General features: G+C 38.1%; 1 protein-coding gene across 3 annotated transcripts in view; it reads right to left on the bottom strand.

Moving 5' to 3' along the window:
* Positions 1-4,183: 4,183 nt before the first annotated feature.
* Positions 4,184-11,844, bottom strand: part of ZNF106 (zinc finger protein 106) — a 31,327-nt gene continuing 23,666 nt past the window's right edge. For 2 of the 3 annotated variants that reach the window (XM_065754775.1, XM_065754776.1), the window contains exons 14-23: positions 11,544-11,689; positions 11,116-11,250; positions 9,605-9,721; positions 9,046-9,237; positions 8,449-8,511; positions 7,576-7,695; positions 7,072-7,143; positions 6,146-6,217; positions 5,451-5,597; positions 4,184-4,671 (exon numbers count right to left, since the gene is read on the bottom strand). In XM_065754775.1, the coding sequence (XP_065610847.1) occupies positions 4,615-4,671; positions 5,451-5,597; positions 6,146-6,217; positions 7,072-7,143; positions 7,576-7,695; positions 8,449-8,511; positions 9,046-9,237; positions 9,605-9,721; positions 11,116-11,250; positions 11,544-11,689 (1,121 nt within the window). In that variant the 3' untranslated portion in view covers positions 4,184-4,614. Of the gene's footprint in view, positions 4,672-5,450; positions 5,598-5,672; positions 5,801-6,145; positions 6,218-7,071; positions 7,144-7,575; positions 7,696-8,448; positions 8,512-9,045; positions 9,238-9,604; positions 9,722-11,115; positions 11,251-11,543; positions 11,690-11,844 lie in introns of those variants that run through there. The other variant, XM_065754777.1, reaches the window with a different exon arrangement.

Genomic DNA, 11,844 nt, shown 5'->3' with positions numbered 1-11,844 from the left:
AAGTCTATCTGTCAAAAGATATATATTTTTTTTTCACTGGCAGTCATAACTGGCCCTTAACCTCCTAATGAGCAAACATCCAACAGCTCTAGAGAACTTCCCTTTGCAAGGAGCCACGAAGCAAGGCTGTCTCAGGGCATCATCTTGGATGTCTCAGTTGGATGAATAGGTTCCATCTTCCCTGCCGAATTATGACATCTTAGATTCCTGCACCATGCAAGCAGAAAATTGTAACAGCCCTCTCTGCCAGCATTGGACATTGGCCGCCACAGAAGTGCTCAGGTTGGAAAAGATCCCCACCAGGATGGCCTGGCTGACTTCATCTGGCCACGAAGGGAACATCGTGTATTACTGAACCCTGTGAAAGAATCTTTCTATTCCAAACAAAGAATCAGGCTGACAAACCATAACAATATAAAGAATTTTTATTTATTTATTTTTTTCGGCTGTGTTTCATTATAACACTCACAGCTTTGTAATGAAATGAAAGAGGAAAAGCGAGGCCAATCTGTGCAAATTTCTACATAGCTTAAGTTATTAAGTACTCAACCATGTTGTTTTATTCCACTTTAAAAACTTCTTGAGAAGCTGGCAAGATGCATATGACAGAATATATACCTACACAGTTTGTTCTTTACTTCACCATTAAATATTTTACAATTAGCAGCTGAGAATGCTTCCTTATCCTTCCTCATATATTCTGCAATTCTGGACAACTTAAGACTATGTTTGAACGACAGTACCATAAAAGCCTGAAAACCAAGAGTTATCCGTACCTACATTTCAATTTAAAAGAAGGGAAAAAATATCTTTTCAGCATCATGTTTTTTGTTTCTGGGAACCTACAGTTTATTGTGAGCTTCCAGTCACTGATTACCATGATTCAGTATTACCATATGGTTTATAAGCGTGCATTAAGACCCACACTACTTCAACACAGCACAGAACTGCTTGGAAGGTCTGCAACCCACACACCTTACTCAAGGCAAACAGAAGCTGGGGTATGTAATACATCTTCGTATCAACAGATGCAACAGTTTTCCCTCTTGCCCCTTCCACACAGGGAAGCAGCAGCACTAGGCCATGCAGCACTGCACTGTCAGTTAACTGTTATTTTTCCTGATGCAAAGGAAAACGCAGCAAAGAATACAGACCAGTCTTAGAGTTGTTTTTTAATTCAACACATGTGAGGGTGTCAGATAAGGTTAAGCTTTGTTGCACATTTGAACTTTTAAGTGATCATTGTATGCTACTTGCACCCTTCTTTTTGAGCTTGGGTGGGGCTTAATAGAGGTGCACCACGTGTTCTCCCACTTTTAAAAAGAATGATATATAACCGGTTTCAGTAAAGCCTCTCCCATTCTCTGTGTTACAAGAGTACAACAGCTCCGAGCACTTCATGCCCACTGAGGACTCACAGCTGAATTTAAGCAGCGTCAGTACTGCTAAGAAAAGAACAGTGGCTTCCACCCCAAGATGGATTGCCACATTCAGTCAGCATACAGCAAGTCCAGAGCTCATCATCTAACATTTGACTAATGAAATAAAACTGCTATCCATAAAAAACAACCCTCACTCTACTCACTCTTCCACACTTGCAACTCTTTAAGTTGCATAAAAAACAAACCCAAAACAAAAACAGTCCTGAACACAGGCTTCAGATGCGCAGTGCTGCCTTTCATGCATAAGTTACCCCACTCACATTTCACAAATAGACCCCTTCCCAAGATTGTTTCACTCTCTGACTCTAGGTATATCACAGGTCAGAACCCTCAGTTGCAAAACTGGAGACCTCATCAATGGCCGCCAATATAACACCAATTTCCATCTCTCTTCTACAATCACATGTGGAGGAAACGAATAGCAGTGAATGGAAGCTGCATTCCTCACAGAAGCCCAAAGAAGTCTGTGTAATTTCATCTCTGTGTGACATCTTCATAGCAAACCCTGCTAAGATAGCTGTAGGACAAAGCCACACAGCATTTGTCATCTGAGCTCCTGAGCAATATATATATTTTTCTGCACAGATATGAAACAAAATTTATGAGCACTCAGGCAGCTCTGCTATTTTACTGTCTCTTGTCCATTTTAAGATTCTGAGAATGGAATTGAAACAACCTACAAAATACCACAGGATACCATTGCTAAAGCAGGATTTCAGAAGTCCAAAACTTTGGATAGGACTGTTTTTAAAGACAGAGAAAGAAAAATCACTGACTACAAGGAAAGGAAATCTCCTTTTATACCAACTAGAAAAGATCAAGGCAATAACTAACCAGGAATGCAAATAAAGTGTAATAACTGTCTTTGTGGCAATATCTAAGGAGAAAGATTTCTGCATGTTGCTGAAAACAATGTCATCAGCTGAGAGAATAAGAATCAGCAAGCACCAAAATCTTCTCACACACATTTAGTGATACAACCACTCCATATGCTTGCCCTCAGAACACAGAGCTCCACACCATCACTCCAATCACAACCTATGAAGAATAACTCAAAAAGTTAACATTGTTTCCTCCCACACTTTTACATGCTCCCTCATTGCAGTTTCAAACAAAACAAGACAAAAAAACCCACCAACCTCTTGAATATCAATAACCGTGGAAACGGTTTAAGTCATATGCAGCCTTCTGCTTACAATAAAAAAACACAACCAACAAAAAATCTTAAACAAATCTTGGAGATTCCAGAGCAATAAAGCAAAAAACAACACTTCCCCCTTTCCAAAAAAAAACATAAAACTCCCAAAGCTGCCTTGAGTCTAAGTCACATATCACTTTCATTTCTCCCATCTACAAACATGATAATGAAAATAATGAAAACAAACAACAGCAACGAAAAAAACACCTCCCCCCCCAAAAAAAAAATCACCCCAAAAAAACACAAAAGCATAGGAACCTCAAGGGCTCCTACATGTTTGAATTAGGATGCTACTGTATCTCATTCCTATTTTACTCCTGTCTTTCAAGAAAAAACATCAATGTCAATCAAATACAGAATTATGCTTGTGCACTAACATGATATAAAAATAGGGCGCTTCAGAGAAGGCCCTGAAGTTCCTTGACCTGATGGCAAAGTGAACATCCACAGGCCTCCTTCAGTCACAGTCTTGGCCTAAAAAGACTTCTTTGCAGTCAAAAATGAGGTTATAAAATGCATTTGGTCTATGGATAGCGTATGAAATCTCAAACGTGTGGTTAGAGATGTCCACTGAAAGCAGTACATTCAGTTTGTTTGAAAAGCACTGGATACACTGATAAATGACTCAGTTTTTAAACTGAGATTGCTTTATCTTCTGTTAGTTTAAAGAAACATTTGCTTTTTTCCATTGAGCTGAAGGTTAGTCAAACATGAACAAAAATGTCATTGACAGATTAGCATTATTGTATATGAGAGTTCTTTGTCATTTTTGTCTTGTTATTTAAAAGCATCACAAATGCAAAAACTCAATTTCACTGGACCTCATTTTTCTATTGAGTTAAGTCTGCAACCCTAAGAGACAGCAGAGGGACCTGCACTTCGCACTGGCTTCCCTGTGTCCCCATTACATACACTTGCAGAAACAAGTTTTTTTTACATGAAATATGCATTCTGTATCCCCAGCTTCTGCTTGAGAACTTTAGACTTCAAAATCCTCTTGACTTTTTGTGAACTTAATATAGCCCAAACAAATTAAGCCAGTTCACAACAGAAACAAAATAACGCTGAAGTAGAAGAACGTAGGAGTATAGTGACTTTGAACATCTATTTGTTTGCTTTGTAATAAAGATATAGGATTACGGAATTCCAAATGAAATAAGGAATCCAACTCTGGTGTTGTATCAGGATACTAGTGAGGAAAAAAAGCTGATACTGGTTCCTCCCTTCTTGCACATTAGGACCTATAAGAGACTAAGATTGAAAGGCTTGAGAGCAGAGCTGTTCTGCTGCTGCTCACATACCTGTCAAAGGACTGCTTTCCTCCAGAGAAAAACACCAAAACACCCCAGGAGATGTAATATTTAGGGCAGTCAGTCACTGTATATGTTGCATCAATTGTAGAAATTTTTAGACAAAGACTAAAATATAAATTACAGTTAACATTAGAAAACTCATTCCAGTTCTCTGTAAAATACCATTTCTTTTTATGAGAAAGTCAATATGTACACTGGATACTCAAGTTTCAATGTCAGATTTTTCAATGTTCTGGTTGGCAGATTTTTATTAAAATCAGTTAAAAACAGATACAACATAGAAACAGGCATATTTTGGTTAGACTTAACAGGTTTCAAGCTGAGCGTGTAAACGCCAGCACCCATTGTCATCTAACTTCTCAACACCCCTCTGCACTTCCCAAAGATTCTCAAGAACATACTTCATGAAACAAGACAGACAAGAGGGGGGAATATTCTTATTTGCCATTCAATTAAAAACTTGCAAGAATCTTACTTTTGGGCCACTTCTTAAATGACCAGCCTCACATCTACAGCATGCAAAACAACCTGCAGCTCTGTAGCGAGGCTTTTCAGTCACACTTCCTTTTTGCATTTCTTGTAAAAGACTGAATTGAGAAATTGATGTTATTTGGAACAATCCTGACATCAAATTACTTCCCAATGTGGGAGGCGAAAAGTTTCATGAGTCAACTCTGCTGTCATCCTCAGCGTGTCTTTCAATGTGTCCCACAGCATCCTAGACAAAAAACAGTCAGTTAAAAAAAAAAACCAACACAACACAACAACTTGAACAGAAATTAAGGACTCTACTTTCATTCTTCAGTTCTAAAAGAAACATCTTCTCATTGTGTATTATCAAAAAACATTCAACAGAGAGGCACAGTATATTGCCATAGAGTAAAGCATGGATTCTACATGACAGCATAAATGTCAGAACCTTCCCATTCCTCCTGACTCTACATCACTTGATCAAGCTAAAATCCAACTCCTAAGCCTTCAAGTTTTACATCTGTGCTACCATTAATGCAGAATGCTATATTTACATAGACTGTTAACAAAACTCATGCAAAAAGTAAATAGCAACTGCATCCACAGAAATTGTGCGTGCAGATAAAAGTTAAACTAAAAAAAAGTCTATTTCAGACTGATATTTGTTCATCTTAAACAGCAAATTACACTGCAAAAACTTAACATCTGGAGTATAGTTACCAGAATTTCTCATGGCATTTCAAGAATGTTACCACTTCCATATAAGATTTTAAATAAAACTTTTAAAATTTACCATATCTCAAGTTATTCACCAGTGTACTCCTTATCTGTCACAAGCTGAACCCTCTTAGTCTTGTATGATTTAACTATATTGTTAGGCTCATTAAGATTATAAGAATTTATGCATCTTTAATAGAAGTAAGTCCTATAACTGTGGTGACAGCATGTTCTTCATATTTAGGTGTTTTTTTATATTTTTAAATCTTTCTATTATACTACCAAATACAAGTTACTTCAACTACATACCTGCTTGGAACCTTTCCTGGAAGTAAAGAAAGCATCACAGTTCTTCCAACGACATTTTAAGGTCTGAAAATTTGGGTTGGTGTGGTCAGTTAGCAAGTGTTGTTTCAGGTGGTCAACAACTCCAAAGATCAGTGAACATCCATGCCACTGGTAGAGAAAAAAAAAAAAGTATGCCAAAAATAATCCAGGGAAAAAAATAGTAGTTAATCCCTTTATTCTTACAGCTCAACAAAATTGAATAAGGACTGTTCACACACATGCCTCCTCTAACTCTTTAACATTCTTATTCCATATACATCCTCAGTAGACTCTTCCTCCAGTAGCAAGACTTTTCCTGCTTCTGGCCAAGCCTAGATCAACAGCAAGAATGGGGTTAGGAAAAAAGGATCTTAGCCTTTAAAGAACTTAAGCTTCCCAGAGACAGAGGCATTGTTTAATTTTTTTCTTTTCCCCTGTTGTTTTAAATAACTTCATGACACTATCTAAAGATCACCCAAAAGAAAAATAGTTTCAGATACTACTAGTGGCTTGTCCCCAGGCATATGAGAAATGCAACTAGCAGCATACATTCAAAGTGATCTTAAAAAGATCATTAAATTATAAAGGTCAAGCTACTCAAGGTTGAATAGTGACCATCTCTAGAAATTCATCTTAAAACTATAACAAAGAAAGGCCAATAATGTTTTGCACATTACCCAGCAACGATAATTCTGCATCAGATTAAGCCTCACAGCTCTGATGCTGCCATCATAGCATCCAGTGTAGATCTGTAAAAGAAGTATTTATGAAAAAGAAAGCAGGAAATAGAAAAAACGAAGTCAAATTTTGAAGGTTTCATTATAGAGTATATTAGATGTAAGATTCTTACAGTCACATGAATTATTAAAAACAATAATACAGAGAACTGTACAAGCTGGAGGTTTTTTTTATTACAAGTCTTTCTGTCTGGAAATGCATCACTAGGAGATAACAGCCAATCTGATGTGGATGACAGACTACAACTTCCTTTTTTGCCTACTACAGAAAATTACCACCTTTCACTCTTCAATAAAGGCACTCATCTGAACGCTTCTTCAATTTTAGAAGGCTCAAAATGGACTGCAGGACAGTTCAAGCTTCAAACTTTAAGGACAAAGCTTGGCTGCACTGAACTATCCATCTTGCTCACACAAGTGAAGCTTGAGCAATACATATTCCAATATGTAGATCAGTTCTGTCCTTACAGATGACTACCATTCCCCTTTAACAGACCTTACAGTCTGAAAGAAAGTTAGCAAACAGATTCCTACATGTCAGGCAAATAAGTACTCTTAATGACTACTTTATCCAAGTATTTATTCAGAAGTATTCCTGAACCCCACCTTGCCTAAAGAAATAAATGCGTGCACTTGAGTTAAGTGCATATCTTCGTCTAAATTCTTTCAAAAGTTACTCAGTCAATAATATTACACAAACACAAAGCTGCTGCAGCAACTCAATTCTTTGGCTGACATTTGTAAATACCTCTGCCCTAGCTGGAGAACAAATTTATTTCATTATCTGAGAAAAAAATAAATAACTGTCTACATGCTTGTGGAAAATACAATTTTCTATTCAGGACCAGTGAAAAGAGGGAAGTTACCATGCTCTTATGGATGGTCATACACATGATCATATCTGAGTGGCCTCCATAAACTTGTAAGCGGTCATGTGACTTGAAAGAAAGAGAAACAGACATTTATTGGCACAATAGTTAACAGGTATTCTTCACAGACAGGCAAATGACAATGCTCCCAAAAGCAGTTTCCTCTGTAGCAACCAACCCTGCCTCAATGCATTCCAGGTTTTGAAGGTACTAGGAAAAGCTCTCTATTTTCCTTGCATTACTTCTGTGCTTCCTTTTGTTCAACTAAAACACTTGGTCTTTCAAGAAGATAAAGCCAATGTTTTCCTACTTCTTTGAGTTATTATCCAAGGATGACTACCCAAGTTCTTAAAATAAACAGATGAAGTTATGCCCTTAAAACTCATGTATTTTGGCTGCAAATTTTGAGTGGGCCAGAGACAGCTAAGCAAAAAGCTGACTTCCTAAAATCACTTATTAACATGTTAGGTAAATGTTATTAATAACCATCTATACTCTTACCTGCAGTTCATAAACACGAACAAATTTATCGAGGCATGCTGTTACCATCACTTTCCCCAGAATGTTTACAACCGTTACTGCGTGGTTATGGCCTTTATAGATCCGCACCAGTTCTCCAGTCTGTACCAAGACCAAGGAGAGGCAAACAGATTATTATTTTTAATTAAACAAAACTGTTTTTGTTTTATTTAGGGCAGCTAGCTTCAACCTCTCCGATCATAGAACAGATATACCCTTTATTAGTCTTCTGTTTCCTATAAAAGCACTTCTAGATTATGAACAAAAACATTTTCTTAAGTTAACGAGAAGCCACTGCAATCCAGTAGAAATACACATCACTATGAAAAGTCTACTTCCCCTCTCTCCATCATTAATTACATCTTTCCACACATCCTACAATTGGTAGCATGCTTATCAGTACTAGTAGTATTTATGTAGCCACAAGGACAATTGAGCAAATTTAGCTAAATACACAAAAAAAAAATACTTTTTTTCGCCTGTCAATTAACTGAAACTGTGGTAAGTTTCTTCACCTCACTCACTGCATGGCTACACAAACCTCTTCCACATTATCAGTAGCTTTGTGGTAATATTTGCAAAAGCAAGATCCACAGATAAAAGGGTGTTACATACCACAGTAAAAGAGTCAGCATATTTAATGGATGTTTCCTGAACTGTTTTACCCTCTGCATCCTCCCCCTTAGTTACTTGAGTGCATAGTCGCATTAAATAATGAACAAAAAATACATTATTTGCTTTTCTGAAGGATATTTTTCCTACCACCAGTCATAACTCTTTTGCAATACTGACATTACAGCACAAGTTTTCACTACCTTAACAGAAGTCCTTCCAACTTCATACAGAGAGACTTACATGAATGTTGTGGGCATGGACAGACTGATCGCTGGAACCACTGAACACCAGATCATTCACAACCTTCCAAAATAAAAAAAAAAACAAAAAAGTGTCACTTCTATTCATTTCTGTTTAATGGAATAAAAGTGGCCAAGTGAAGCATTCTGACCCAAGTTGCATAATCATTCAGTTATCCTTTGAAAGAGAAAAATCATCTATTACCTACCACAATCTACTATTTATTAGATGAAGAAAACAAAAGGATGACAGCATATAGCAAAAGAAAGCTATGACAGCACCTTCAAATAGAATACAGGCACTTCAGAGCAATACCAAGTAATAAACAAAGTTGGCTAATGCCTTCTGACAACAGTAACAACTTAAAAGGAGCAAAATCGCTATCCCCAGAGATGCTCCTCCCTCAGCTGCTAACCCTTAAATGAGGATGAGGAGAGGTAGATCCAGGCTCCACCCCTCCTGGCCATTCAGGTACATTGCTTGCACCTGAGCTCCCTGAGTTATCAACATCTTCTCATCTGGTGCTCAACCATTGGTTTTACTCAACACAGTTTTAAGGGATCCTTCGTCAAAAACATAATTTTTGGAGACACTTGCCTTCATGCAGAGGATAGTTTTGCTGTGACCTTCAAGAGTTCTGAGAAGCAACCCGTTCCGTGCATCTCGTACACTGATGGTGCAGTCATAGGAGCCCACTACCAGGAGCTTGCGTGCTCCCTCCTGAGCTGTGGCTAAGCAGCTCACTGCTCTAGGGCTGTGGCATTCAAAGGTATCAACTTGCTTGTTGCTCTGTTAGAGGTGGAAAAAATGTTATTTAAGAACTAAAACTTTGCTATGACTAACTAGGAATTAAGTTTCCAAATCAAGGAAGTAACTCCATAAATTGGGCTTTTAAAAAAGTGAGAAAAACACACACAGGTACATATATCAGCTTTCAAAATTCATTAATGAAATCAAAGCACCAGAGCAGTTAAGAGAAAAGCAACTGGAGGATAAGGGAGAGGGGACAAGAAAGATCAAGAAGGGCTAAAAGTGACTATTTATACCAAAACACTTAAGTTTCAAATACACTTACTACTCAAGAAAAAGGACTGAAAGAAACACAAAGTGGAAACTGCATTGGAACAGGCTTTTAGGTGTTTTAAAACAAACCAACCTTTATATTGAACGTAACCACACTGCCATTTGCAAGGCCTGCATAAAGGATCCGCCATCTACTGTGTAAACAGAGCACTCGATCTTCCAGTTTAAACTGTTCCATGCATTCTTTGGTCTGGCAATAGAAATAATTATTTAAAGCTCTTCATCAGCTGAAAACAGTTCAGAGAAAAAAGCCCAGACTGAATGATGATTTTCACCTACAGACTATTTTTTTTTAAACTAGTAGAGCTGAAGAAAAGCATTTCAATATCTGGTGTCACCCAACAGTCTGATTCTCGTTTTTATCTGCTCAGTCCTACCTTTGGGACTTCATGGTACTTAAGCAATAGCACTAAAAGCTTTCTTCTAGCCACTGCCTCTAATGTATATACCAGCTTAGAATAGGCATATGAAAAACTCCCTGTTAAATGCCTGAGTTCAAGGAATGCCCATAAAGTCCTCTACAGCAAATTGACGTGAATCAGCACCAGACATGTCTGCCAGTTTACTCCAAAAAGTAGTTAATTACCTTCCTCAAATCTAAGAGGGCTGCTCTGAAAGTAATGCCTCCTATTTTATTATGTTAGCCCACAACGTCAGAGGCAGATGGTGGTGATATGGCAGTAGAGGTCATTTTGTTGCCTTGCTACAGATGGCATCAGAGGGGCAGAGTGACAACACGATGTCTGACAATATGGTATCTGACATGGAAGAGCAAATGAAGCAAAGGTACGTCACTGATTTCCCACGTGTGAAGAAAATGGCACCCACTGACTTTCACTGATGCTTGCTGATCATTTATGGAGATCAAGCAGTGGATGTGAACACAGTCAGGAGGTAGGTGCTGCATTTCAGCAGCGGTGACAATAAGGTGAAAGATGAGCCACGTTTCAGACAGTCATGCACAGCTGTCACCTCTACTGGTGCAGATTCTTATAAGCACAGGATGCAGGCTCTTGTTCATTTCCTACAAAAATGCACAGCTAATGGTGGTGACTATCCCGAGATAGTGTTCTGTAGCTGAGAATTTGCATCAAATTGTATTATTTGAATCTATTCTAGCTTCCATCAAAATAACTGGGAGGCACTACTTTTAGAGTGACCAACATGTATGTAAGACAAGCCTTACAACTGTTTATCTTTCAAATTCCAGCTTCAAAAAGTCTCAGCCTTCCTACCTGTTCTTTCAATAGCTTTTCTAGAAGAACCACATCTTATGGTGGCAATTAGGTTAGAAATAAAGTGAAAACAATATTCACAGCTAGACAACCAACCTGCTTATTAGCATTCCCAACATTTGAGCTCTCATCATGTTGTTCTGACAAAAACCTCCACCGATGAACTAACCAAAAGATTAGCTTGTTGTTGTTTTTTTCATATTTTTTTTCCTCCTGCTTTACTCCAATGAGGTATGAAGTGGGGCTCACATCTAGCTTACAGGGTGTTAAATGGCTTATTTCATTTATATTTGCAAAGAAACATTGCATAATAAAGCAATACATGTTAATCAATACAGAGTTCAAGTACCTTGATATTATAACAGTTGATGGTGTGATCACTTGAGCCAGTGTAAAGTGCAGCATTCTTCCCATTTGTCTGAGTGACCAGCAGGCAGTTCACTTTTGAAGTATGCCCCTCAAAGACAGCCACACACTTCCTGCTCTAGAAAGCAAAGCATATGGTCCATCAGACTAAAGGTCTGCAATACCTCTCAGGATCAGCACCTTACAGAGTAGGGTGGAAGAGCTAATAAATACAGCAGGATCTACAACAAACGCCTTTTACTCCTCTCACAAGATGAAGGGGAGAGAAGAAGAGATGCTTGAAGACTAAAAAAAAAAATAAATCTAAGCACTAAAACCAGCTACCTCCTTAACTATATAAAGCTTCACAAAAATGCAACTGCAACCTTGTGACTGGAATTATTCTTACACCATTGTTGCAACCTTACTTACAACCAGATTGTAGGCACAAACAGTTTTGTCTGCGGAGCAGGTGTACAACAAATTCCCAAAAATCTGAATAGCATTCACGGCAGCCAGGTGTCCTTCAAAGCTCCCCTCAGTAGGTTCTTCATCCTCACCTGGCTCTGAAGACACTTCTGTAGAATAGAGATGCACATTCTTTGATTATGTGAAGAAACATAAGCAAACATACTGTTGCTTATCACCAAACAGCAGAACTATTAGGTAGGCTCAGCATCATTATAGTCAGATTTCACTGCAGTTCTCAGCAGGTGTCTGTGTCAGAATACAA

Source organism: Cyrtonyx montezumae, unplaced genomic scaffold, assembly GCF_038088225.1.
Source record: "Cyrtonyx montezumae isolate F1298 unplaced genomic scaffold, pur_monq_1.0 scaffold_10, whole genome shotgun sequence".
Lineage (NCBI taxonomy): Eukaryota > Metazoa > Chordata > Aves > Galliformes > Odontophoridae > Cyrtonyx > Cyrtonyx montezumae.
Note: the sequence above shows the minus strand (reverse complement) of the source record. Positions and strands in the feature narration are given on the sequence as shown.